This window comes from Camelus dromedarius, chromosome 1 (genome assembly GCF_036321535.1).
Source record: "Camelus dromedarius isolate mCamDro1 chromosome 1, mCamDro1.pat, whole genome shotgun sequence".
NCBI lineage: Eukaryota > Metazoa > Chordata > Mammalia > Artiodactyla > Camelidae > Camelus > Camelus dromedarius.
This window is the reverse complement of record NC_087436.1, coordinates 12304493-12331671: the sequence shown is the minus strand read 5'-3', so window position 1 is coordinate 12331671 and position 27179 is coordinate 12304493. Positions and strand designations below refer to the sequence as shown.

Here is a 27179-nt window from a genome sequence, read left to right as displayed (position 1 = left end):
GTATATAACTGAGAACAAATAAATTACTGCCATTCTTCAAATTGAGATATATTAGGAGTTCTATTTCCCCTTGGTATAGAAAGCTGAGACTAGTGTTGCTAGCAAGAAAACCTAGCAAGAAAACCCATGTAAACTAAAAAATAAAAGTCACAACTTTGCTGGACACATCAAAGAGCTGAAGTCACTAGTCAACCAAGTAGTAGCAACTCTACTGACTCTCAGGCACAACCAAAGAGAGAGGAGACACGAGCACCTGCTTACCCACGACCAACTACAGTTAGAAGGGATGCTGGGTGCCATACAACTAGGTAAGATGCATTCAGCTACAACTGTAATGTCCTGGTGCAGGTCAGGTGTGGACTAAGGTAAGAGCTGAGAGCTGTAGACACAGGAGTCAGCACCTGCTTGCAGGCTCTTCTCTGTGGATCACAATCTCCTCCTCATGAGAAAGACGGCGGGAAGAGCAGGAGATGGGTGCCTTCCTTGGTACTGCAGGCTTGGAGGGGGAAGTGGTCACTGCCGGGAGAAAAGCATGAGGCCCTGCTGCACCCCTTCTCTGGAAAACAAAGCCTTAAGTCTCAAAGGGAGGAGCAGAAAACTGTGTCACCACCAGGGCACACGTACAGACACACTGTAGCCCAAGAAAGCTTAAATGAATAAACAAACAGAGAACACTTCCATCCCTGGGGAAGTCTTGGACCCAGGAGTCTACACCAATAACATTAGAGACCTGCTACAACTGGGAGAGGGAAAAGAAATTCTCCCATCGAAGACCAAACAGAGATATAAGATGGAGTCTGGCTTCCAGGAAGAGAAGAGGCAGGACCATTGAGAAAGGCCATCTCTAAGACCTAAAAACACAGATCCCATCTAAATGGAGTCTGTTCTAAAGCAGTAGAGAACCCCTTGCACTCACCACCAGACCACTAAGCACCAAGCAACATGTAACTGCAGTCTGCCACGGTTGAGGGAAAAAAGTGCGGGGAGGGATACAATTTGTGGTAGAGATGAATGGGGAAGCTAAAGATGAAGGAGAAACATTGAGAAAATGCATCTGAAATCCCAGCTTCCAATTTCAGAAAAAGGAATTCAAAGCCGATGGTTCACTGAAGGTAATCATAGGAACAAGACAACCCAAACTCAGCTAGTTACTGACTACATTCACTCAACAACATCCCCTCCCACATACACACATTCACCAACAGCCTAACAGAAGAGGTGTGTCCACTTCCGGACATGAAGTCTCTACTATTAGATACATAAAGTCTGATGTTTAATCAAAAATTACATGAAACACAAAAAGGCAAGGAAAAAAAGCAGAATGTTAAGAGAAAATAATCAATAGAACAGACTCAAACATGACCCTCATGTTTAATCTACCAAATGGAATGTAAAGTAACTAGGATTAATATGCTAGACATTCTAGCAGAGAACACATAAGAATAGATGAGAAATTTCAGCAGAGAAATGATGTTATGAACTGAACTGTGCCCTCTTGCCAAATTCATACATCAAAGCCCTAATCTCAATGTGATGTACCTGGAGACAGTGGCTGTATTTGATTACCTTTAGGGAGGTAATGAAAGTTAAATGAGGTCATAAGCATGAACCCCTAATCCCACAGGCTAATGTTATTATAAGAAGACGAAGAGACACCAGAGTTCCTTCGCTTGCTCTCTCCATGTACACACAAAAGAAAGGAACAGTGATAAAGCTGCCATCTACAAGTCAGGAAAAGAGGCCTCACCAGATACCAACCCTGAAAGCACCTTGATTGTGAATGTCTAGGCTCCAGACTTACGAAAAAATAAATTTTTCTTGTTTTAGCCACTCAACCTGCGGTATTTTGTTATGGCAACCTGAACAAACTAATATACAGGGGAACTATAATAATAAATCAATGGAACTTCAGAAATTAAAAAAAAAATGACAAGAGAGATATAGTACACCTTTGACAAGCTCATCAGTGGACTCAAGTCAGCTGAAGAGAAAATCATTGAACTTGAAGACAGGTCCATAGAAATTATCCAAACTTAAACTCAAAAAGAATGACCAAAAAACCAAAGAATTCAAGAGTTTAGGATAGGATGAAACAATTTCACATATGTGTAATTTGAATCCCAGAAAAAGAGAAACAATAATTAAGAATAATTTTGAAAAGAATGGTCAAGAATTTTTGAAAGTTCATTTCAGACATTACAATACAGATGCAAGAAATTCAGAGATTTCTCAGAGGGATAAATTACTAAATATACAAACAGACAGACATACACCTGGATACATTATATTCAGACTGCTGATTTAGAAAATGTTGAAGGCAGCCATCAAAGAATCATTACTTCCACAGCAATAAAATTAAGATTTACCACAGAGTCACTAAAAACCTTGAAGGACAGATAATGGAGTCAGGCATTTAAAATGCAGATAGGGAAATAAAATTGCCATCTTAGAATTTTATACCCAGTGAAAATATCTTTAAAAAGTGAAACTGCACAGGTACACTCTACACAAATCATAAAAGGAAATTCTTCAAGGAGACCAGATGTACCAGACAGAACTGGGATCTACACACAAAAAAAGTCTTCAGGAAAATCTGTTTTCCCAACACCCTTAGCTACTGCACTGCTGAAAAAAAAGGCAGCCTCTGTATCTCGGCCCATAAGCTTCCGAGAGTGGTCTCAATCAGGATCTTGAACAGGACTGGAAAGTAATCAGGTTCCTACAGTGTTGTCTCAGCACCTAGAATCCTTCTGAGAGTCGCTGAAATGAACTGACATCTCTATTTGGAAAGTCATTTACTGATATCTTACAAGTATGATTGGAAGGAACTCCATAATAGGAAAGTGATGTCTCAGTGACAGTCTCCAATATTATTATTATGATGTTGCATGTGAATAAGACATATTTATTGGCCAAAATAAATTCACTGAAGGAAAGGGTTCAAACAGAATTTTAAAATTAACTTTATGGCTGGACTGGTCTAGTTAGGACTGGTAACCTCACTCTCAGGACAATTTCTTTTCCTTTATAGTAAAGGACCATAATGGTTCTCGCTAACCTATCCTGAGACGTGCTAGTTGACATTCCCTCCTGCTTTTGACAAGAGCATGTTGCAGAAAGTTCTTAAAATGTCTATATTCCCATGTGTCTGTTTGTTTAAGTTACGCTCTTTAAGTATTCTGTAGCTTATAATGAAATTTCGTATATACTATCTGCTTATTAGCAGGAATGTGCAAGACTCAAAGACTACGGGAGTGAAGACCAACACTACATTCATATTTGAATTTGGGAGAAATTGAAAGATATCACTATTCATCTAAAGAAGGCAATTATAGTATGCAAAAGTAGTATTCCATAAACCACAAGACAAAATTATTTTTATTATAAAAAAGAACATATGTTTTGCACATGAAGCATGAGAATGGACACAACCAGTGGAATTTACTATGCTGGGTTGAAGTGAATACTTACTGCTTTCTTGATGAATTTCTGAGACTTTCATTCCTTTGTTTATACCTTCATTTGGAAACGTTATTTACAACACACTGGTAAGTAGAGCCTATGGTTGTGCAGTGATTTTGGTGATGCCTTTTAGAGCATCCCATCCAGCATAAGAGCACTGTAAGAGTGCCATGAGGCCACCAGTGCTATCACCTTGATTTAGGAAATCAGGGATTTATTTGCTATTAGTAGGAAAACAGAGAAAGAAAGTCTCTTCTATCTGCCTACTAATTCAATTCAATTCAACAGATACTCATTTTATTTCCACGGTACTAGCTGTGCAAGACATGGGCAGGCATTTTCACAGAAAAAAGAATATCGTGCTCACTTACTAATTTGACCCGATGACCAGGAGTGGCACTGATCTCCCACGTGCACTCCTTCCTGCTTGGGTACTTGTCCGGCCAGTTGGGACTAGTGATGAAGCCACTCGGACTGTGGATCTTCTGTTCGCACTCAGCTGTGCCAATGACGGTAATATCAGTTAGTGTGGAAATCTAGCCCAGGGTTGGGCCGGCAAGGAAGCAGCCTATTTATCCACTATCCTGCTGAAAGAGTTTCCTGAATAACCAATCATCACTCTAGTCTCCATGATCATATTCATCTGCTTTGGCAAACAGGTTTCAGTGCATAATCATAATCATAATCATAATCAGGCAATGTTTGTTTTCTGGTTCACATGAAATTAAGTGTTTACAATGAATTAGATAAATGCCTACAAGAAAATGAACTATTTTTAACTGCTGGATCTGTAAGCTCAAATTTTAAAGGAGAAACATCAAAAATCAAGGCTATCAACCCTTGGTATGTGCAAAACATTTAATGGTAATGTCACAACAAAAATCAATGGACTATGCCATTTTCAATTCTTTTTTTTTTCCTATTAACAGAAACATCATTTATAGCTAATTAGAATCATTAAGCCACTTTATGAAACATGTCTTTTCATTTACTCTCTCCCTTTGTTAAAGTATATACTTGAATATCTAAAGCATAATTTTAGCTGCTAAAGTAAATTCTGTAATTTCATGAAAGTGCAGTGAAGCACGAAGGGGAAAAAAATTAGTGAACAGCTACTATCTTCTGAATTAATTTCAAAGAGTGTCTCATTCAATGAATGTGAAATTTCTTTTAGGTTTTTCACAATTTAAATAACTTCATCTTGGAGGGTCCATTCCATATATAAACTTCAAAAGCATGTAATATCTTCAGATTTTCTATATTCTATACATATATATTCTATATATATTTCCATATAATTTATGAAGCATCACTCTGCACATCCTGGTTTAGACTGGGAATTCTTTGTTTTGCATTGTGTATCCCATTCTAAAATGCAATTAATTCTCTGAAATTTTGCAGCAATACAGTAGCCTTAAAGTTTGGCTACTGTCTTGACAAGGGTTTTCTAAATTCCATTATCCCTGTCCTTGCCTTGTCTATATGAAATGCGGAGTCTCCCAGATCTGGCCTAGACAAAGCCAAGGGGCTCACCACTAAACTGTAGAAGGCGCCTATACTACAGCAGAGGTGAAAGAAAATCCAGCCCCTTTACTGGCAGTAAAAATAAATTTTATTAGGGGTGCCTGAATGTAGCTCTATTTAAAAGGAAATCTATGAGATCCTTTCTTGAAAATATTTGCTGTGATGAACAGAGGCTGGATATCTAAATTTATTTGCTACGTGTGAGTCATAGGCTATATGCATACTCTGCAAAAGCTGTCTCATTTTTTTTCTTCTGAATTACCTTCCATACCTCAAAATATCTGGGCCTATTCCCCAGACTGTTGATTTAACAGAATACCTTACGAAGAATCCTCATTGGTTTATACTCATATATGAAAGTAAAAAGAGAAAAAACCTTCTTGTATATGATTCTGGGCGATGTCATTAACTCAATGAAAAAAAAGAGAGAAAAAAAAAAAAACCCCAACATGCGACCATATTGGAATGGAACTGAATGGAGCAGGGGTCAATTCAGGGTGTCTGTATTACTGGGATGTGCGTACAAAGAGTCGTGACCCATCTGTGGTTCCAGTCTACTCTACTCGTGCTAGTGACTAGTTACAAAATCTGCCTGAGTAATACATCCAAGCTAAATAGAAAATTCAGGAGCAGACCCACAAGGGAGGAAATAAGTCCTGAATATATATTTCTTGTTCCATGTATTATGGGCAGAAAGTAAGATAATTGTCTTTATAAAACCTTGGAATATTATAAAGTGTTGGGACCCCAAACTGGTAGGCTACTGTTGTGCTATTAGGTGCTTGTTTGTGTGTGTGGGCCCGAGTCGGGGGCAGGGGCAGGCAGGGGGAGGCAGGGTAAAACCAGGACTTAAAATTTTAAATGGCACAGCATCTACCATTTTCAAATGTCTTTCTTCTGGTAGGCATTTGAGTTTGATACTCCTGGTATTTAAAGTGACATCACTCATGTAACACATATATGAGATATTTTGGGGAGGAAAATTAAACCAAAGGCAAAACATTCAGCAGAAGTTAAGTTTAAATATGGAGATAATTATCAGGTTGGGCAATGAAGATGGAGGCATGATGCTTTTCTGGCTGGCAGATGGCATCGCAGCAGCTTCTACGTCTGTTATACAAAGTTATTCTAATACCACATGTGCAGGAAGTGCAGCACCTTTAGGTAATATGAGATTTCCAATAGTATACCTTGGGCCTTTGCACACTGCATGATTTTTCTTTTGATATTTCAACCGTCAACAATGATATCATTCATTGATATGATTAACTCTACCTGGAAGCAGTGCTTTAACCAAACTGCATGGAATTCTAGATGTTGTCCAAAAAAAGAACACTTCTTTCCTACCTTCCTTGCAATCATGTTTATTTTCATGCAGCACGAATCCATTACGGCACTGACACATGTAGCTTCCCATTGTGTTGACACACTCATGTTGACACCCGCCATTATCCTTAGAGCACTCATCTTTGTCTAGCAAAGAGATAATGCCATAGATTAGTAAGTAGCTTTAAAAACAAAGGATGTCAAAGGAGACTCATTTAGTTTTGGTTAACACTGGCAAAGGGTAAGCTTAGTCACAGCTTTCCCTTTTCCAAAATAAAACACCCCACCCCCCAAAATAAGTATCGTGTCTTAGTTCTACCCACTCCTTGTTTAGCTTGGAGCCTTGTGCCATGAATTGATTTTCCAAGATCATTTGCACTAGGATGACGGCATGTAGTCTTCACTCCTATGCTGGAAAAGTTTTGAGTAGGACAGAGGAAATGAAAGAATATTTTCCCAAATACTTCTAACCACTTATTGCCAATTTTTAAAAATAAATTAAAAATTGTGAGTAGTTTGAATAAACACAAGAAACGGCATTTAAGTGGAGGGAAATCTTTCACTATATTAACCATGGCATATAGACAGACACCAAACAAGGTTCCAAGATCTGTGTGTAACCACTTTTAAAAAAATCACTCAGTATGAATACTGTAGTTGATTTTTTCATTAACTTTGCATTTATGCTTAGCATTAATGAATCTGGGCATTTTATAATATACCAAGACAGAAAAAGGCATCATTAGACTATCCTAAAGAAGAAACCTAATTTATATATTTTAAACTAATCTACTCCAGCAGTTTATTAATAAGTAATTCCCTAAAAGAGCTTTTAGTGTGCTAGCAGTAAAAGTTAGAATAGGATATAAGAGCTTTAAGAAATAGCCAACAAATTTACTGCAGGGAAAAAAAAGCCCCACTATATTAGCAGGCAGTCAATCAGTGAGAGAAGTCAGTCACCATATTATGTCACTCAACTGTCATTCCATGACTGGCTTGTCCATTAAAGTTGAATCTGACCTCTGCTCCTGACACAGACATATGATGACACATCACTCAGACCTTCATCACTCCCACAGCACAGAGAACAAAAAGGACACATGGCAGTCACATCAGAGGTTAGGCTGAATTCAAAATTTACAGTCAACTGATTTTTCTAGCTAGAATTTGTGAGCTCATGGTGGGACACAAATAGCAAATTCTATTTTTGCTTTTTTGGTAAATCAATATTCCCTCTATGGAGATAAGTTTAAGAAAGACATTTTTTTTTTTTTAAATCCAAGAATCTGATAGGAATTTTAAAGGATGCAAGTGTTTTTCCCATTTTGGAGACATAACATGACAGAGCACATAATTCTTCTGGAATATATTCATGCACTGGCAATATCAAAATATTGCAAATATGTACAGGCAGTCCCAAAGCTCTAAAGAACATATCAGCATCAATATATTTGCGATTGGTTTGTTCTCACCTGCCCTCAACACTTCCATCACATTCTTAATACTTAATATGGAGACTAAACAAAACAAACAAACCAAAAACCAAAAAAAAAAAAAAACCAAAAAATAAAAACAAAACAAGCATAGATAAAAGAAAATTATTTTATAGAGAATTTTAAATTAATTTTAGAGAAATTTATAGTAATTAGGAAGTCTCATTACCATAAATGTATCAACAGTGAAAATTACAGACGATGAGCTGTGAATGACTTTTGCAGAATGGGTGATTGATGAACACCACTTCCTACTACCATGCTGTCAGCTACTTCCATTTCCTAATTCAGACAGTCAAGCAGTACGTGATTCAAATGTATTATTTCATTGCACCTTTCCAGAGGCTCTTTACTTAATATGCTTTGGAAACATACTTCCTCATGAGTTGATATAGAAATATTCTTCATCATTATTAAATGAAAGAGCCAATTAAAAAATTTCTGGTGCTAGAATTTCTTACCCCAAAATAGACACATATTTCTATGCAAATGTTTATATAATGATTGTTTGGTGAACTCAAAACCTGATATAGTGAACTTTGGTTGTACTATAGGTCAACCAGATATCTGAGAACTGGTTGGAAATCTAAGAATTGTAAGCAAACTAGTTTAGAGAAGGTGAGTTCACATTTGCTGTGAACTAATAAACAGGTTGCTCAGTGACAGACCTATCAGGGCAGTGAATGTCTGAGTCACCCTTTTGTTTGGATCTGTTTACACTGCTGTACATGAGCGCTATAAAAACATTAAAGAAAAACATGAACATAAGTTAATATTGCTGATTTTTAAAATCCGTAATCATTTTATAATGCAAATTCCAAAACCTAAAATATTTCTAACATTTAAACTTCATTTTAGCAGAAATCTCAAGTTACCAGGTTATGTTTCTAAGAATAATTATTTTCTTTGGATTTGATAGAACATAATCTGACTAGTGGTAACGGTAAATAAAGTGAAATAAAGTTGAAAATGAAGCCATTCATACTTGAATAGTAGTTTTTTTGTAGCCAATTATTCATCCTTCTATTGTGCTGGAAAAATAATACTTTAAAAATAATTTTTAGAGGAAGAACAAGAAAATGAGGAGGAGGAGGAGAAGGAAGATTTTTATATAGTCATTATTGTCTAAGAATCTATTATTTTTCAGTTTCACAGTTGATTAACGTTTCCTGTCTTCATTCCTACATCTAACATTACCTAATATAATCAATGTCAAATGAAAATTGAGAATTATTAAATACACTGCTAGACTATATGCATAGGCTAATTGAAAGCTTAGCTAAAATTCAAAATTGGACAAGTCAAAACAGTAACTAGAAGCAGAAAAGTCATCATGCCCAGGAAAGTAGCAAGTAAAACTGTGCCTGCATGTGCCAAGTAGTCAATATGAAAAGAGAAAATTTCAGTAAACATTGAAATACTTGAAATTATGCAGACTTTTTACATCATGCAGACAAAGAAAGCTATGTATTTAACTTAATATTTTAAGTTGTCTAGGGAGTAGTGAATACAGTGTAGTTATTTTAAAATACATGCTTGGATAAAGGTAAAAAAAAAACTATTCTAATTAAAGTGAATGCAATTTCAGATTATCTATGTTGATGAGAAATAGCAAGATCGTAAAAGACGAATTCCACAAATATATTCTGGACTTGTTATTATGAAAGGTCATCACACTTGGGAAAAAATTATAGCAAACATGATTGCTTTCACTTTCTTTCCTTTTCTCCTCTTAGGACACGAACTACAAATATTTTGAACAATGAAAATCCAAAGAAAGAGAGAAGGAAGGAGGATGAAGAGTTACAAAATTTTCTCAGAATGTCTGCATAAATAATTCAACAATTGAGAATTCTATCAATGATTTATTTGAAATTTTCTAGCATTTTCATACTGTGGGCATGGATTTTTAAAAACAGATTTTGTTAGTAAGAGAAACAAATGTTTTATTGAGTAGAAATAAAAACATTTAATTTTTGCAGATGGAAATTAGCCTCCTTCTTTGGAATGGGCATATCTGATTTCCATTCCTTCATGTGAGATGAAGGAAAGGTCCATTATTAGGGGAAAAGGAGGTGGCATTTTCCCATCAGAGGCCTGCAGAGGATCTCTGAGGCTATCAGAGGCCATCAGTCTATGAATAATACATACTGGACAGAACTGAAGTGGCAACCTGTATCAAGTTCTTGCAAGATTCAAAAATAAAAATTTTCTCTTTGCAGTAAGCTTCCTTGTCTGTAGGAAAAAGAAGTAAAGGTTCCACGCACCGGAACAGAAACATTTATGAACAGACATACATACAATAAATGCTCAAATATAAAATAAACAAACCACACACCGCCATGCACACACACATACGCCCCATGCATGTGAGCACGCATACAAGGTTTCAACCCAAAACTGTTGAAAAAATAATCACCTTCCAAAGGGCGCTGATAAGCTCTACTGAATGTTATGACACAGACAATTTGCTCTTTCCAAAATATGCAAATATTTAAATATCATTAATCATGAAACTTGGAATAGGATTCAGAATCATAGGACAGTTTTAATTGTGTTACTGTTTGAAATTAATCACACTACTATTTAAAGTTTTGTTAAAATAATATCAAGTTGAGCTAAAAACATCCATGACCATTCCATGAGAGAAATGGCGTACAGGGCGAGCAACGTAAGAAATGTCTGTAAATAATGAAAGGTGGGTAAGACGAGGAGGAGGTCAGCTGAAACCACCTGAATTTCAAGGTAAAAAAACTGCACAAATGATTTTACCTGACTTCTGTATTTGTTACAGACAGAAATTAACTGGGAGTCAAGAAATCTGGGTTTTACTGCATTTCTGTACTGTACCAGTCCCTGGGTCCATCAGGGAACGATCACATTACCGTTAAGTCACCCGTGAGGGAGACTGTCATTAAAGAGGTTTATCCTTCAAATCCTCTTTTCTGGCAACTGCAGAAGTCATCACTGAGGCCACCACCATGGGGCTGCCTCAAGGTGGACCGTCTATGCACAGTTCTCACTGCCTGAAGTCATCTGTCACATTATTCCCAAATAATGAACACTGCAGTTCGACTGTTCCACGCACGTCAAGTTTCCCAAATGCTGCTAGTTTTACATATGTAAAATCCTACTAGTATTTCCTTTAAGTTTAATCCATTTTAAGAAAAATAAGTTTGTTCTGAGTAGAATACAGTTAACTTTGTTTAATCACTTAAAATTAGTAAACTATATCATGTATACCTGTGAAGATTTGCATACTTCTATTCAAATACAACATCATATAAAATGAAGTTTGGCTTGACTATCATATAAAGTAATTATTGTTAATCTAAAAACTAACTTCCTTCAGTCAAAGAAAATAACAGTAATATATTGTTGGACCACATATCTTTTAGAATATGCTATGCCATTATGTTCTAAATTACCTAGCAAGTTTGACACATAATTTTGTATCATGTCCAAATAGCTTTATTTTGATGTCTTAATTTCCTTATTTGCTTTGATATTATTTCATTATACTACATGATGCTGACTCGTGTAGAGGAGCTGTGGATTTTCTGCTGTATAAACCAGTAACTTCTAGATTTTAAGCTATAGCACTTTTCATGGTCAATTTAAGACATTAAATAAGAATTTATATATGATATTTTCTTACTTTGATGAACATGGAAGTGACAGAAATTGATATTAATTATTCTCCTAATAAGTTCTGAGAGTCATTCTTCCAATTCCTTTTCTTAGGTCTATAAAGTACTTATTTAAATTCAGAGGCTATGTGCAAAAGTAATTAAAATCTCAATATGATTATTTCATTATGTAATTATATTTTTAAAAATAATGCTATTGCTTGTTTCACTGTATTCATTAAAAACCTAAATATATTTCCTTGTGTTTTTTCCTTCCTTGATGCATCACTTAACTGCAAGAAATCTAGAATTTATTTTTAGGTAGTTTTCCTTTCCAAGTAATATGGAATCATTGAAAATAAATATTGTTTTTTTTTAATTGAATTCCTTGATAATAGTTCTTGGAAGAAGTATGTAGAAAAATAGTTAAATGTTATTTTTCTCGTTATGTTTTCATATATTCAAAACCACTTCTAAAATTTTTAGAACATTGGTTGCAAACAAAGCCACTTAAGAGTAAGTCTCATAAAATATTTCTGGATTACCACACACAATCTAGCAAACATTTGCCAAATTTTCTGTAAGATATTATAAACTAACTATAAAAATAAAAATTATAAAATTTAACTCAATTCAAAACACTTGTATTAATATTTATTAACTAATTAATAAATAGATAAATTTAAAAATTTCTTCATTCTCAGAGATCAAAGTCTATTAGGTAATGTTTTCAAGTCTAGAAAATATTTGGGGTAACAGGTAGAAATATGATATGTTTTTCTTCTAAAGCTATTTTTATATTTAAATTAGATGAAAACTGAGAAAATTGGAGAAAAACTACACTGCACTCTCTTTCCATCTTAACACAAACATTCTTGGTATTTTTATATAGCCACTTTCAGATTTGTCCCACCCACATGCTTAGCTGAATGCACAGATAACTTTATACCTGGATTTTCATTAATATTTTACCATATACTACATTTTTACACCATGAAATCATTAAACCATCTTTATGGTGTGAAGGGTCCACACAGTGAATTTGAATGTTATTTCAAATTTCTGTCACTCTCATAGTGTATAGAAAATCTTTCTTTCAGATTTTGAAATATTTCTTTATGAAAGAGTCCCAAGAATGGAATTTCTGAGGCAAATAGAATAGCCATTGTAATAACTCTTAATTCCTATGCTAAATTTATTTCTAAAGAGTTTGTCACAATAAACTCAGTAATGTGTTTTACCAATTCCCCTGAGTGAATTTTAACATAAAAAATCCTGCAATTTTGTTTGTGAAATATTCCCACGATGTACATGCCTACTTCCCAATAAATATGATGAATTATTTGACTTTTAACACATGATTATATATTATACTTAAAGCATTATTAGAGCTCTAAAATAATATTTTATTTTATTTTTTCTAAAACAATATTTTAAATGTGAATAGAACCTATACACTAAAATGGGTGATCTTTTGTAAATTATGATTTGATAAGATGATCATAATCAGGACATTCAATAATCTTGCCCTCTCTCTGTTGTACCACACAAGCTCTGTTGCACAAATATGTTTTTATCTCTCCTTTTTCTGAGCAAACATCTTCCTCACTAACAGAAACTCTCAAGAGCTTAAATGTGAAATAGATCTAATTACTTATCTGGGTCTACAGTATTTTAAACATGAATTTGAAAAACTGCCAAGACTTTTCAATGAATCAAAAAGAAAACACTGAAAGTTTATACTTACTTATCTTGGACTTTACAAAATAACAATCTAATAAAGAAGTGAAAAGTGTATCTGTTGTTTTCCAGGTCCCAAATATGTTGAGTGTAACTTGTAACTAACACCATTTGCAAAGAGCATGATCAGCTCTTATGGTTAAAACACACTAAGACAAACAGGTTTAAATGCTTTGTGACACTGAGCAGTTTACTTAACCTCTCAGTGGCTTCATCTGTCGAATGAATATAACAATAAGAATATTACAGCTTTACTTTGATTTGTTAAAGTTAATGTATGCATAATATGTTCTCAGGATGACAGCTACAGTAAGCAAGTTTAGGGGGTCAATTTTCCCTTGAACTTCATTGTTCAGTTTACTTAATTACATTTCAGTATTATTGTCTTAAAGACACAGACAAATAACCTGTCTCTGCAATTTGGAAATCTTTGCCCGAACAGAAATAGCAGAGAATGAATTTCAAATATTTTAGGTAACTTTAAATTTAAGCATACTTTGTCACCAGTATATGTAGCATGCATCTTTTTAAAATCAAACTAAATGAATAACTAAAAGATTCTAACTATTAATATTATGATAAAATTTACATAACTTATAATTTCAATTTTTAAAATAAATATTTAGGTGCTTCTAAGATGAGAAGCCTTATCTCTAACCACTGGATCACCTAAAATTTGTAAAATACATGAAATTTATAGAATATTGAAGTCTAAGAAAGTCTTCCTTTCACTGAAATAGAATATTAAAATTCTACTTTAAATAATAAATCTTAAATGAATGTCTGAGAATAATTTTTACTTTTTGTTTTTATTTTTTATTATTTACCTATTTATTTTTATTGAAGTATAGTTGATCTACAATGCTATGTTATTTGAAGTGCACAACATTGTGCCTCAATATTTTTATAGACTGGCTATACTCCCTCTGCTGCACATTACATCCTTGTAGCTTATTTATTTTATATATAGTAGTTTGTGCTTCTCAGTCCCCTCACCCTCACTGGTCCCTCCCCCTTCTCTCTCCCCACTGATAACCACTAGTTTGTTTACTATATTTGAGAATTTTTAAAAGACAATTAAACCTGAGGGACGGAATGAGAACAAGGGAGCCAAAATTCATTGGATTTGGAATGTACTTTCATATATGACTTAGACCTCAATGGAACTTGTGAACCATTAACTTCAATTACCCTGAACGCCCCAAACAAACCCTGGGCATTGTAAATCTCATTAATTTTAAACACATGGGGACTGGAATAAATGGACTTTGAATTAACTCAATCCAAACTACCTAATATTAAAACATAATTGGAATTCAGTTGCTTTAAATTGCTTGCCAGTGTGAAAGGCAGAACAGATTGCTATACTAAGGCTTATTATAATTTTATCTATTTTTGCAATTTCAGAATAATATTTTTTAGAGGCACAATTTTGAAATTGGGAAAATAAGGGAATTTCACTGATGTTTCTATCTATTTTCTTAACATTTAGGGGCCTTTAAACAAATTTCACCTCTTTAAGAGGGAATTTTTACCATAAGTTGGTTCAACTAAACATTAAATTCCAACAAACACATGTCAACTGCTAACTATATCTGATAATATATTGTTTTTAGTAAAATTATAATTTTCATATTTCTAGGTTTCTTGTTGCAATTATTTCTATAGTGATGAGGTAAAGTATGATTTTAATAGCTACCTAATAAGAATGAAAATATGATAAGAAGAAGAATAAGAACCATGCTGCTAAGCAGTAAGAATAAAAAATAGATTGCTAAAATGGGAACACATATTCCAAAAACAAAGAGAAATTATTTTGAAAAAGTCTAGTATCACTATGCCCATCCTCTTATAAAGAGTAAAGTCATTGTATGAAAATATTACCATAATAATTTTGTTATTTTTTACTAGCCTTTGAAATATTTGGCTAGAATTTATCTGATTCAAGTTTTTGACAGCTGCATTTCATTAGGGACCTTATTATTAATATCCTAACTTTAAGTAGAAAATTGTTAAAACTAGGATAAATGTTCATGCATTCTATGCACCTCCAAGTTAATTTACAAAAAACCATAAAGAATCGATAGCATACAATTTAAGCCAATCCACCTTGAAAATCCGTAATATACATGTGCAGCAGGAGAAAATCGATACCTGAGAAGAAATGTGCTTTGAAGCCCTTCTTGGATACGGTATTGTCAGATTTGAATTCGATTCTCATATTGTTGACCTGGGATGTGATCACTTCGGGCACATCAGCACCACAAAATCTGCCATGCAGTTTAGACTCAGAAGAAAGACCACTCCAAATTTCAACATAATCGTATTTGCAAACCTAGAAACAAACATGGTTACTGTAATCACCAGATCTGAAAACATCAGATGACAGACATTTATTTTTGAAAAATTTATCATGTTTTTCTCTCTCTACTCCTGTGTTAGTCAAACTGGGCTTAACAGGTAAAGACAAAAATCAAGAAAAGTGTCCAAATATGAAGCAGACAGCATGAGAGTATATATCCAAGAGATGTGTATACAAATATATGCTTATATATGTGTATTTACAGCAGCCATCTTTTCCAAAAAATACAGAGTTAAGGAAAACTGAGATGAATATTTGTTTAACAATGCATATGACTGAACTCTGGGCATGATGTGTACTTTGCAGTATGTCAACTCAAATGACTGGTTCTGTGATATTGATCAGGTGATAAATAAACTAAATTTTGCTGGAAAAATGGAATACTTTTTCTTTCTACTTGGATAGGATAATGTTACCAAGACTGAAGTTGTTTGATATTTACTTTCCTTTTGGATGTCAATATAATGAATAAGACAATGATGTTATAACTTAACCCAGTATTCTGTAAGTCAAGATTTTGCTCATGCGTTTACTTAAAAAAAAAATAAAAAAACTAAGACTTCAAACTGTGAAAATACACAGAATTTTGTTAACAGCCTTCCATACAGTAACCCCATCATAAGTGTAAGAATTCCAGGATACGTTATAGAGTTCGTACAGACTCCTTCCATGAATAAAGACTGCTACCATGAGGAAAAGGCTTTCAAACACAATGCTCCACTTATTTAAAACCATCTAGCTTCCTTCCTCCTATATATAAACTTCTACCCTTCTTAGGAACATCTATCGATTAGTGAATCAAAAAGTCATTTCTGGATTTCCAGTCAAGATAGCAGAGTACTAGGACCACGAGCTTGTCTCTCCTCGTGACTACAGCAAAACCACAACTGCCTGCTTTTACAATCATCAAAAAAAAAAAAAAAAAAAAAAGACTGGACCCTAGCAAAAAAGATCTTCCACTGGAAACATAAAGAGGGAACCACAGCAGGACAGTAGGAGGGGTGTGCTCATGATATAATCGGGCCCTACACCCCCCTGGGCGGGTAACCCACAAGCTGAAGGCTAATTAAATTGCAGAGGCCCTTCCATAAGAGTGAGAGTTCTAAGCACCATGTCAGGCTCCCCAGCCTGGAGTTCCAGGACTGGGAGGAGGAGACCTCAGGACATCTGGTTTTGAAGCCCAGTGCAGCTTAACTCCAGCAGCCCCATGGGTCAGGGGGAAACAGAGACTTCAGTCTCTTGGGAAGTGAACATAAAATCTCACATGCACCAGGTCCAAGGGAAAAGCAGTGATTTCATAGGAACCTGGGCCAGACCTACCTGCTGGCTTTGGAGAGTCTCCTGGGGAGGTAGGAGATGGCTGCGGCTCACCCAGGGGACATAAAAGCTGGTGGTAGACATTCCAAAAGAGGCTGTTCATCTATGTGAACTTTCCTGGAGGCTGACATTTTGATTGGATCATTAGCACCAAGACCCAGCCCCATACAATGGCCCTAGGCTTAAGTGCTGAGAAGCCTCAGGCCAAATAACATCCTGGGTGAGAACACAGCCCCACCCATCAGCAGACTTCCTGAGTCACAGACTCCTCTAGACAAGGCCCTACTCACCAGAGGGCCAGGAACAAGCTTCACCCAGCAGTGGGCAGGCACCTACTTACTCCTCCTGCCAGGAAACCTGCACAAGCCTCTAGTCCAGCCTTGTCCACCAGAGGGTAGACACCAGAAATAAGAAAACAACAATCCCAAAGTCTGTGGAAGGAATCCACAGACACAGGCCAGACTCTACCCTGGGACTGGCTGGAACTTGGCCCTTGGGTGACAAGGGAGGCGTGTACTGCTGAGACTTACAAGATGTCTCCCACAGAGGAGAAACGTAACTAACATGCCTAAAGATACAAACAGAAAGACAGACAATATGAGACAGCAGAGGAATATCTCCCAGACCAAGGCACAAAATAAAATACCAGAAGAGGAAATAAGTGATGAAAAGACAGGCAATTTATCTGAGAAAGAGTTTAAAGTAATGATGGCCAAGATGATGGGAGAACTCAAAGGAGCACAGATGTACAGAGTGAAGTTTCTAGCAAAGAACTGGAAAACATACAGAATATCCAAACAGAGTTGAAGAATAAAATCACTGAAATGAGTATATTTATCTTTTTTAATTAATGTTTTTGTTTTTCTCAGATATATGCCCAGGAGTGGACTTGCTGGGCCATATGGTGTTTCTATCTTTAGATTTTTTGAGAAACCTCCATATTGCTTTCCATAGTGGCTGCACCAACTTACATTCCCACCAATGGGGTACAAGGGTTCTCCCTTCTCCACACCCTTGCCAACATTTGTTATTTGTGTTCTTCTTGATGATGGCCATTCTGACATGTATGAGATGATATCACACTGTGATTTGCGCTTTCCTGATATTGGTGATGTTGAGCAACTTTTCATGTTCCTGTTGGCCATCTGCATTTCCTCTTTTAGAAAAATATCTATTCAGTTCTTCTGCCCATATTTTAAATACATTGTTTGTTTGTTTGCTTTTTAATTGAAGTACAGTTTATTTTTTTTTAAAAAAGTCATTTCTGACACAACTAATAGCTTTAGGGAAACTGAGGAAGTAGAAGCCATTCAATGCTTAGCTCACCTTATATCACAGAGCTATCAGGAAGATTCCTATTTTCAAAAAGTGTAGCTCATAGGAAACCTTTTCTAAGATTACTATGAAAATATTTTCTTCATTTTAATATTCCCCCAAATTTCAGATAATTATTAAAGAAAAATGATGTGTCATGTGGGTAACATATGTTAGAAATATAAATTATAGTTTTTCCCATCATAAAACTTACACATGATGTAAAGAAGATCTCAAAAGGTCTGTTGAGCTCTAAACTTCTACAATTCTTTGAAATACAAGTTCATGACACTTCAGACTTGAATTTCCTTTAAGGAAACACAAAAGTCTGCAACATCTTTTTACCTCAAAGCCATTGATAAGAGATGAAAAAAGGCACAGAAGTGCCTTGACTACTACAAGCAGAATTTTCAAAAATTAATTAAAAAGAAAGAAGAAAAAGTAGGAGGGAGGAAAAAGAAGCATAGATACATACACAAAGATCAAATTATGGTATAAAACCCACAAATATTACCAACATTATTGCCCAGACACAATACATTATATTTCTGTTCTCTCACTTCTTTGCAAGTATTCAACAGATATATATCAAATAAAAAATCATTTTTAGAAGGAAATTTTATCATATTAGAAGTTTTGAATCTTGTTCATTTTAAAATAAACACAGAACAAAAGTTGTTGGGGGAAAGAACGTGGGAGAAAAGAGAAAAACAAAAGAAAGTAGGAAAAGCTGAAAACAAACATTTGATACATTTTCTCTGGGCTTAAACCAGTGTTGACCAAGACACATACATGACAGAAAACTGGATCTTTATTACAGCAAATTGTATTTTGTAAAAGAAAGACAGTGTCAACTAAACGCATCTTTTACTGAGGTTAAGAAATTAATCTTTACTTGTAAACCATGAGCACATTCATAGTGAAAAACTACTTATATAGTGAAAATATACCCATTTTCACAAGTAAAATATACCAGGTTCTCCCGAACAGGTAATTTTGTTATGACTTAACAAGTGAATTTTGGTTAGTTTTTTCTAGAAAAGTCTACGTGACATGACCCTAATATTTTCATAGTGCTTTAATACATGAGGAAAATGCTGTATGTTCATACACTAAATAAAAAACTCTCCCTGAGGAATTTTCAATCGCCCAGAAACAGTCTAAAATATCACTCATTGCCAACAGGAATTATAAGCAGTTGCAGAAATGAGAAACAGAGCAAAGAAAGACTACAGCATCTATACGATTGTACTCCTGAAATGTATCTTCCTTCTCTCCCTCCCTCCCTCCCTCCTTCCTTCCATCTATCCATCCTTCCTTCCTTCCTTCCTCTCTCTGTCTCTCTCTTTCTTTTTTTCTTTTGAGTTTACCAGACTGCCTTTAGGGATTCCCAAAACACAACATAAAAAATTGCACTTATTATTCACACTTACTTCATTGCCCTCCAATTCAAAAAACTCAAACTTCATAGAAATTCTGTACTGTGTTGGTGCGACCACTTGCCACACACAGTGTTTGTTGGGCGGGTACTCTTTGGGCCAGCCTGGAGTGGTTATGGTGCCATTCAGTTTCGTAAGAAGTCCGCCACAAGCCGCTAGAAAGAAAGAAAAAGCTTTCTCTAAATAAAGTCATCCCCTTCTAAGCACCTTTCCATTGATAATCAAACATCCCAGCATTAAATTTCAACTCTCTTCTGGACTTTTCAAAATCTAGAAAGTTGCAGTCTCTCTTCCTTAGTCTTCAGGACAACTATTTTAATCATCTCATCTCATTTATAAAGGATTATTTTGTAGCTTTGGAGCCAAACAAATGACGGCTGCATGACAACATTTTAGATCACTTTAAAGTAGACAAGCAATAGAAAGAAAACTGGGGGTCAGTTTTCTTATCTTTCAAATGTGTGTAATAATATCTATTCCACATGGTGGTTGTGAAAATTAGTAAAAAGATTTATGTAAAGCACAATATAGTATGATGTAGTAAGATTAAAATCAGAAGTTTAGTTCCTCAAACTCTCTTTTCCAAGACAAGCAACTCTTGGAAAGAGTTATTTGAGCTAGTAGGCAAGATAAACCATAGGAAATAGAGCATGTTTGTTATTCCAAATACTCCATTTAACAACTGGTTTTCTTCCCCTTTAAAAGATGTGCTATTGACTATACTTCAATTAAAAAAAAAGTACTATTTATTTTACCTCTCTTTCCTATTATTGATAGTGAAATCAGCAAAATTAGGGTATTCAAAAGCAAGTTAAATGAAAAGAACACATATTGTACACAGTTCCTAATCAATTCCTAGGGAGTCAAGGCTGAGCTAAATAACTGGTCTCTTTAATTGCCTTTGTGTATATATAGATATGTATGTAAATGTGTGTATGTATGTCAACTAATATAAATATTACCATATTTATGAATATACTTAAAAAACTCTACCTATACTTTTATGTTTTGGGTAAATTTTTAAAATGCAAACTATTTATTTTTAGGAGTCCCACAGAAATAACAGCCACATTGCTTTATTATTATCTGGTTTACAATGTCTTCTGTTTTGAAGGAATTGCATTTTCTTCACAACTGTGTGCATTTTATTCCAGTAGAGGAGGGAGGCAGAAAGAGAGAATGAGACTACACAAAAGAAAGAAATGGGCAGGGGTTTTGGGCAGGGAACATCACGTGCAAAGCCAGCGCTACCTTCGCAGGTCCTTTTGTCAGGTCCCAGCTCGTAACCAGGCTCACATGAGCACTGGTAACTGCCCAGTGTGTTCACACAACGCTGCTCGCACCCTCCACGGTCAGGCTTGGCACACTCGTCTTCCTCTATAAATGTGGCGACAATTAGAGAACAACTAGAATATTTTGTTTTTATAGATTAATGTGTAATTTTTTGGAAAACATGATGTTTAATAGCTCTGAATGAAACTAAGACAACTAATTTTTTTCAACAAAGGAGCAGGAACAATTTGCAAGCCCTTGATGGATGAAATACAAGAATCCATGTCATTGCAATCTAAGAATTGTTTAAGAACCAGAAAGACTGGGCCAACTGAAGATCCCCTTATCTCAGACACAGCATATGTTTTTTCCTGAACTTCATGGCAAAGAGGATTATTAAAACTTAGAGATTTTTTTTCTGAATGGAATAAAAAACTTACAGAAAAAATATAGATTCGCCTGTTCATTTCATAGTATAGTTTGCTAGGTAGTCTAAAAAGTGCTTTTAAAGAAATAATCTTTATTTAAAAAATAGATAATGGTGACTGAAAACTAAAAAGAAAGAAAACTCAGAAACTTACTGGACCTCTTTAAATTTAAAGTATTCAGTGCTTTTTATATAGACATATTGATCCAGAAAATATAATCATCTTATATTTTTATAAACACACATACTATTTAAATTGTATATGAAAACATGAAATAGACATATGAAACATGTATACTATTTTAAAAAACATACATAACCAGGTACTCCATAATCTTACTCTTTAGGAATAACCTATTGTGAGTTAGGAAAATAGCAAAGAATATTCTCTGGAGAAATTTTGCATTATCAAAACACTAAGCATTTTGATAACCAAATATATAAACATCACATTAGAGACTCTTATAGCATGTTTCTTCTACTGTAAAACATAGAGAAGATTCAAATGAACATTTTAATGAATACTTTGAATACATATAGTAAAAGCGCCAAATTCTCTGCCTTTCAATTCATATAATGAAAATCTAAGTAATGTTCAGGGGAAATCTATTAGATTGTTGTTCTTCGAATAATAAAAATGTCTAGATATTAGTCACACTGAAATCTGACATACACAACTGGAAAACAAACAAACAAACAAACAAAAAACAGATGGCAGAATATCCTAATGGAGTACTTACCCTGTGCTACAAAGCTCCAAATTTCACTATTTACTGATAATCTTTTCCATCAAAATATCTTTATGAACATACTTCACCGTTCAATATTACTTTACTCTAGTTCTTCCCTAATTCACAGCTAAATACCACATTTATCTTTGACAAAGAAAAGCTTACACTTTACATTATTTCAAAATACCTTTAAAAAAGTTGGCAGCAAATCCTGCCTTGTTCACAGTTCCGTCAGAAACAAACTTCATCCACAAGGTGTTGGAGGTAGATCTGATATCTTCAGGCTTATCATAACCACAAAAACGCCCTATCAAAGGGCTATTTTCACTGGTTCCATCTCGAACTTCTAGGTAGTCATAGGCGCAGTTATCATGCCTTTCAATCTGCAACAGTAAAACTGTGTGAAGATCTACCTCATTAATAGATAAAACAATATCTACAGAAAAAGCATTTTGCATTCTCAGTGCCACAGTACTGACATGGCCATATAACAAATTACTTACACCCAATGAGAGCATTTCTGATGAGTGTGCCTGGTAATACCTACACTTTCTGTGAATAAAGGTTGTATTAATCTGTTAGACAGAGAGAAAAAAAATCTATGAAAAAGTGCAGCCACATGCTTTAAGATCAACAGAAGTTAACTGCCTTAAAAAAATACGAGGAATAATTCTTTGGAAACTAGAATTCAAGAAAATTCAGACTTAAAATTATCATTAGGTATCTGGACTAGATACACTATTTCATCATAGTTCACCCACAGAGCCAGAATTTTATTAATAGAGAAGCTGAACTAGAAATATTGCACTGTTTTAGGTTATACATCTCTTTTGAAGGAAAATCTGATAACATGGGATTACATTTTTTCCCTAGTCTATGAAATTCTTTATCCGTAGTTAGCAGAGCTGTGTGTGGAAAGACTAGTCCATTGCAGAACCAGCACTGGCTGTCCCCGCTCAGGGTAACAGGGCTTGTTTAGATGAACCCTTTTACCTTAACACATTCCTCTCAACCTGTGCAGCCTGGAACTCAATCTCTTTCCTAAACAGCTAAATGCAAATTTTAGCTCAGACTACTGGTCTATAAAACTGTATAACGAAGTGCATGTTCACAGACCTGTGTTTTAGCCCTGAACTTCTACAAACAACAAACCAAAATTTACAAACTGTTTTAAAAATTGTAAGACCATTTCTAAATAAATTCTTGCTTTTTAGTTTTCACAGAAAATGGGCACTAACCCTGAAGTCTTAATAGAGTCAATTACTTATTAGGTATTTGAAGCCAGAAAGCACTGTCATCTATAATTAATCAGCCATGCACAGTATCACATCTTGTCAAACATCACTCAACATACAACTCACTAATTTACGGAATTCTCCTAGTACAAAAAGAATGTCAAGAAACACATTCATTCCATGAACTAAAACCTATATGCCTGAAACTGCTGGTATTGTTGGTTGAAGATCCCTTTCCTGATTTGTGAATATATTAACAGTGATAGTCTTCAAATTAAGATGAACAGAAAAAATAGATTTTGAAGCAGATTTGATTAGAACTAAGGACTGCCTTTGTTGCTGCCCTTTTCCCAATCACAAATCAGGATTCACTCGTTCCTTCAACAAATGTTCACGGCCTGTTCCCTGCTGGGCATCCCTCTCCCCTCTCACTGCTCAGTACGCTCGCTCAGCCAAATAACAAAGAACCTCACCCTCCTGGAGCTTATCCTGGTGGGTAGAGAGCAAAGGAACAATAAACAGGGTAAATAATAATCATAAGGTACAAGAAAGCAATACATTCTATGGAAAAATACAAGATGAAACAAGACAGGAAGGATGAGAAGTGGATGCAGGGAGTGGAGGTTGCCATTTTAAATTATACTATCCATACAAGCTCACTGTGACTCATACAAACGGGTTTTTTTCCCCTTAAAATGTATTCTCTTTGTCTGTGGAATTATGAGAAAGAATAGGAAAATATTTAACACTAAAAATATCTCATTTTAAAAGCATGTTTAAACAGGGAGATGAGAGAGTTAGCAGTTCCATTAGTAATGACGTGTCACCGGGGAGGACAAGGGCAATCTGACCAGCTAGAGACATGCCTTCTTCTCTCAGTCTTTAATATACTCCCTTCAAAATCAGGGGTCTCTATAAATATGAGAACATTTCCAGATGACCAAATTCTATTCTCTGGTCAAGGGGACATATAACATCTAAAACTCTTAGGGTACAGAGCTTGGTAAAAGAATAAGCAAATAAGCAAAGCTGAACTGATGACAGAGAGTAGGGAAAATAACCAAAGGGCTCAGTCAGCCGACGTTTCTTCAGCTGCTTGAGCAGCACAGAATGAACTGATCCCAACTCATGAATCACACTGGGAGAGGCAGGAGAGGCTAAGTTCAAAGAGGAAAGAAAGTGAGAACACACAATAAAGAAAGAAGATGCTTGCCGTAGAGGGTCAATTAATAAAATAAAATCACAGTGCTTCATATTGGAAGCCATACCAGGTAAAAAAATAAGAAGGTTAATTTGAAAGGCTTTAAATGACTATTTTGAAGAAATTACTGCTTTAAAAAAATTACAGTAAGAAGAGAACAAGATACAGACTATTGAAAAAAATTACATTTCTTCAGTGATTAAAGAGAAATAGGATAATGGACATTTCCCTGTATATAAAACTTACTCTGTCCCTTTGACAGTTATAGAATAGATCTCTTTACATTTTAATGTATAGCATAGTCACTGCTTACTCAGTAAAATTAGAGGTTCAAATATTTTATATGACAAACAAAGTGTAAATAGCTCATGGGTAAATGCATAAAAATGACCAATTTTAGGGTTAATTCCACCAGTACCTATGTATGAATTACCTATTACTTATATATTAAGTATTATGCACGTGGTATTAGGGGTAACACAATGGAAATATACACTATATTCCACATAGTGAATGTCATTGTTGTTGACGTAGATATCAATGACCTGAATGATCTCTGTTTACATATTGTTTCCAGTTTAATTGCCATAATCCTAATTGCAAAGCCAGCACAATAAATCTGCTCTATTGGTGTAAATTATCATTATACCTCTTCAACTGTATCTATACAACAGTATTGATGGACAGCACAAATGAGAGTCTGAGCTATTCTCTTTATGTTATTTGCATATCATTTTCTCCAGCGGTATCAATTACTTTATCAATTAGTACACAGAATTGATAGAAACAAATATGGTTCAAGCTAAAAAGTGGAAAAGTCCATTGATATTATGCCAGTAATCCTAAGAACCATAAGAAAAAGAACAGCAAAATCAATGATTCACAAAAACAAAGAAAAAAAAGCAGTTTCCTCTTGATTTAAAGCATAGACACAGTTCATAGACCTGGGACCTGAATTCAATGTCACGCACAATTACACATGTAATAAATATGTTTTGATAATGATGATGCTGGTTTATTATAGACTTTAAGGTAATCAGAGCATAAACCATATAGGCATGTGGTAAGTTTCTCGTAACATAAACAGATCTAATAAGTATATAGAGAAAACAATGGAAGGGATAGTAAGCTGTGAAGATCTTTTAGAAAACTGATGTACAAATGATAATGGAAGTAGATCCAAATACACAAAGAAGGAAGAACAAGTACAAAGATTAGCCAGAAGGGATTAATATTACATTTCATTACTAAGTGGGGACTCATGCCTTTACTGGCAGGTTAGAGAGGAAGCATGGAAAAGCTGAGTAATTTTATTTATTAAGAACTAAAATCAGTTAAACGTAACCTCAAGTAGTCAAGCCTTTCATTCTAACACTGCCAACCAGTGCAGAGCTTTGGGGCCAGTGCATAGGGGTGAGCTGTAAGACTGCAGGAAAGCCAGCCCTGGAGCAAGAGACCGTGCCCAGGGTTAGGACCCATTCACACACTTGGCCTTTATTTTATAATCAAATTTCCAAATAAATATACCACTGTAAAAACATCTACTGCGATACATAGTTATTTGTAAAAATCTCTGAAAACTCCAAAACTTCTAGGTAATAGTTTCAGTAAAAGCTCTCCCATACTCTCTGAGAAATTGAAAATAAAATTACCATATGATTCAGCAATTCTACTTCTGGGTATATATTTTAAAAATTGAAAGCAGGGTCTTGGAGAGATATCTGAACATTCACGTTCATACCAGCATTATTCATAACAGCCAAGAGGTGGAAGCAACCCAAATGCCCATCAGTGGATGAATGGATAAGCAAAATATGGTATATACATACAATGGAATATTAGCCTTAAAAAAGAAGGAAATCTTTTCAAGTGCCACAGCATGCAAAAGCCTTGACAATATTACACTAAGTGAAATTTTTTTAAGTTATCGAAAGAAGTCAACTATTGTATGATTCCACTTACATGAGGTACCTAGAGCAGTCAACTTCATAGAGACATAAAGCAGAAGCATGCTTACCAGGGGCTGGAGGGAAGGGGGAATGGGGAGTTGTTGCTTACTGGGTAAATAGTTTCAGTTTTGCAAGATGAAAAGAGTTCTCGAGGTTGATTGCACAGCAATGTGAATATACTTAACACTGCTGTGTCAGACACTTAAAAAATAGTTAAGATGGTAAATTTTCTGTTATGCCTTTTTTTGCCATAATAAAAAAAATACCTCTTCTATGAGTGTTAGAGTGTAATTTCAAAATATAATTAATGCTACCAACCAGAAAAATGATTAAACTTTTATAGACCATATAACTTAAAATTCTACACACTTGGAATAATGCTCAAGTCATTATTTTTTGCTTTGGGGGAAAATGTTAGAGAAACGTATGACTAGCAAAAACAATCTAGATTAGCATTTTTTATTAAAAATAAATCAATTTTAATATAGGAAAATACAGTAAAGTCTAAGTAATAATGCTACTAATAAAAGGAATTTTGAATAAAAAGGAGAAAAGTTGAATAGATGATTATTTTCAAATGTAACAGTATCATGTTTAATATTTTATTACTTAATATTTTCATTATTACTTTTTAATATTTAACAAATATTGATAAATGTGTAACTACAGCTCAAAAATGGAGGAGAAAAAAACAAATATGCACAGCCATGTGAAAATCAAAACCACGAGTCTGGGTTAGATCTATTTTCATATGATTC

General features: G+C 34.8%; 1 protein-coding gene across 1 annotated transcript in view; it reads right to left on the bottom strand.

Annotated features, from left to right (window-relative positions):
* The window catches only part of TLL1 (tolloid like 1), a 183610-nt gene that overhangs the window by 23433 nt on the left and 132998 nt on the right, over positions 1–27179 (bottom strand). Inside the window, exons 13-18 of the mRNA XM_031464184.2 lie at positions 22224–22419; positions 20858–20983; positions 19601–19761; positions 15329–15509; positions 6334–6459; positions 3834–3961 (exon numbers count right to left, since the gene is read on the bottom strand). Of these exons, the coding sequence (XP_031320044.2) occupies positions 3834–3961; positions 6334–6459; positions 15329–15509; positions 19601–19761; positions 20858–20983; positions 22224–22419 (918 nt within the window). The remainder of the gene's footprint in view (positions 1–3833; positions 3962–6333; positions 6460–15328; positions 15510–19600; positions 19762–20857; positions 20984–22223; positions 22420–27179) is intronic.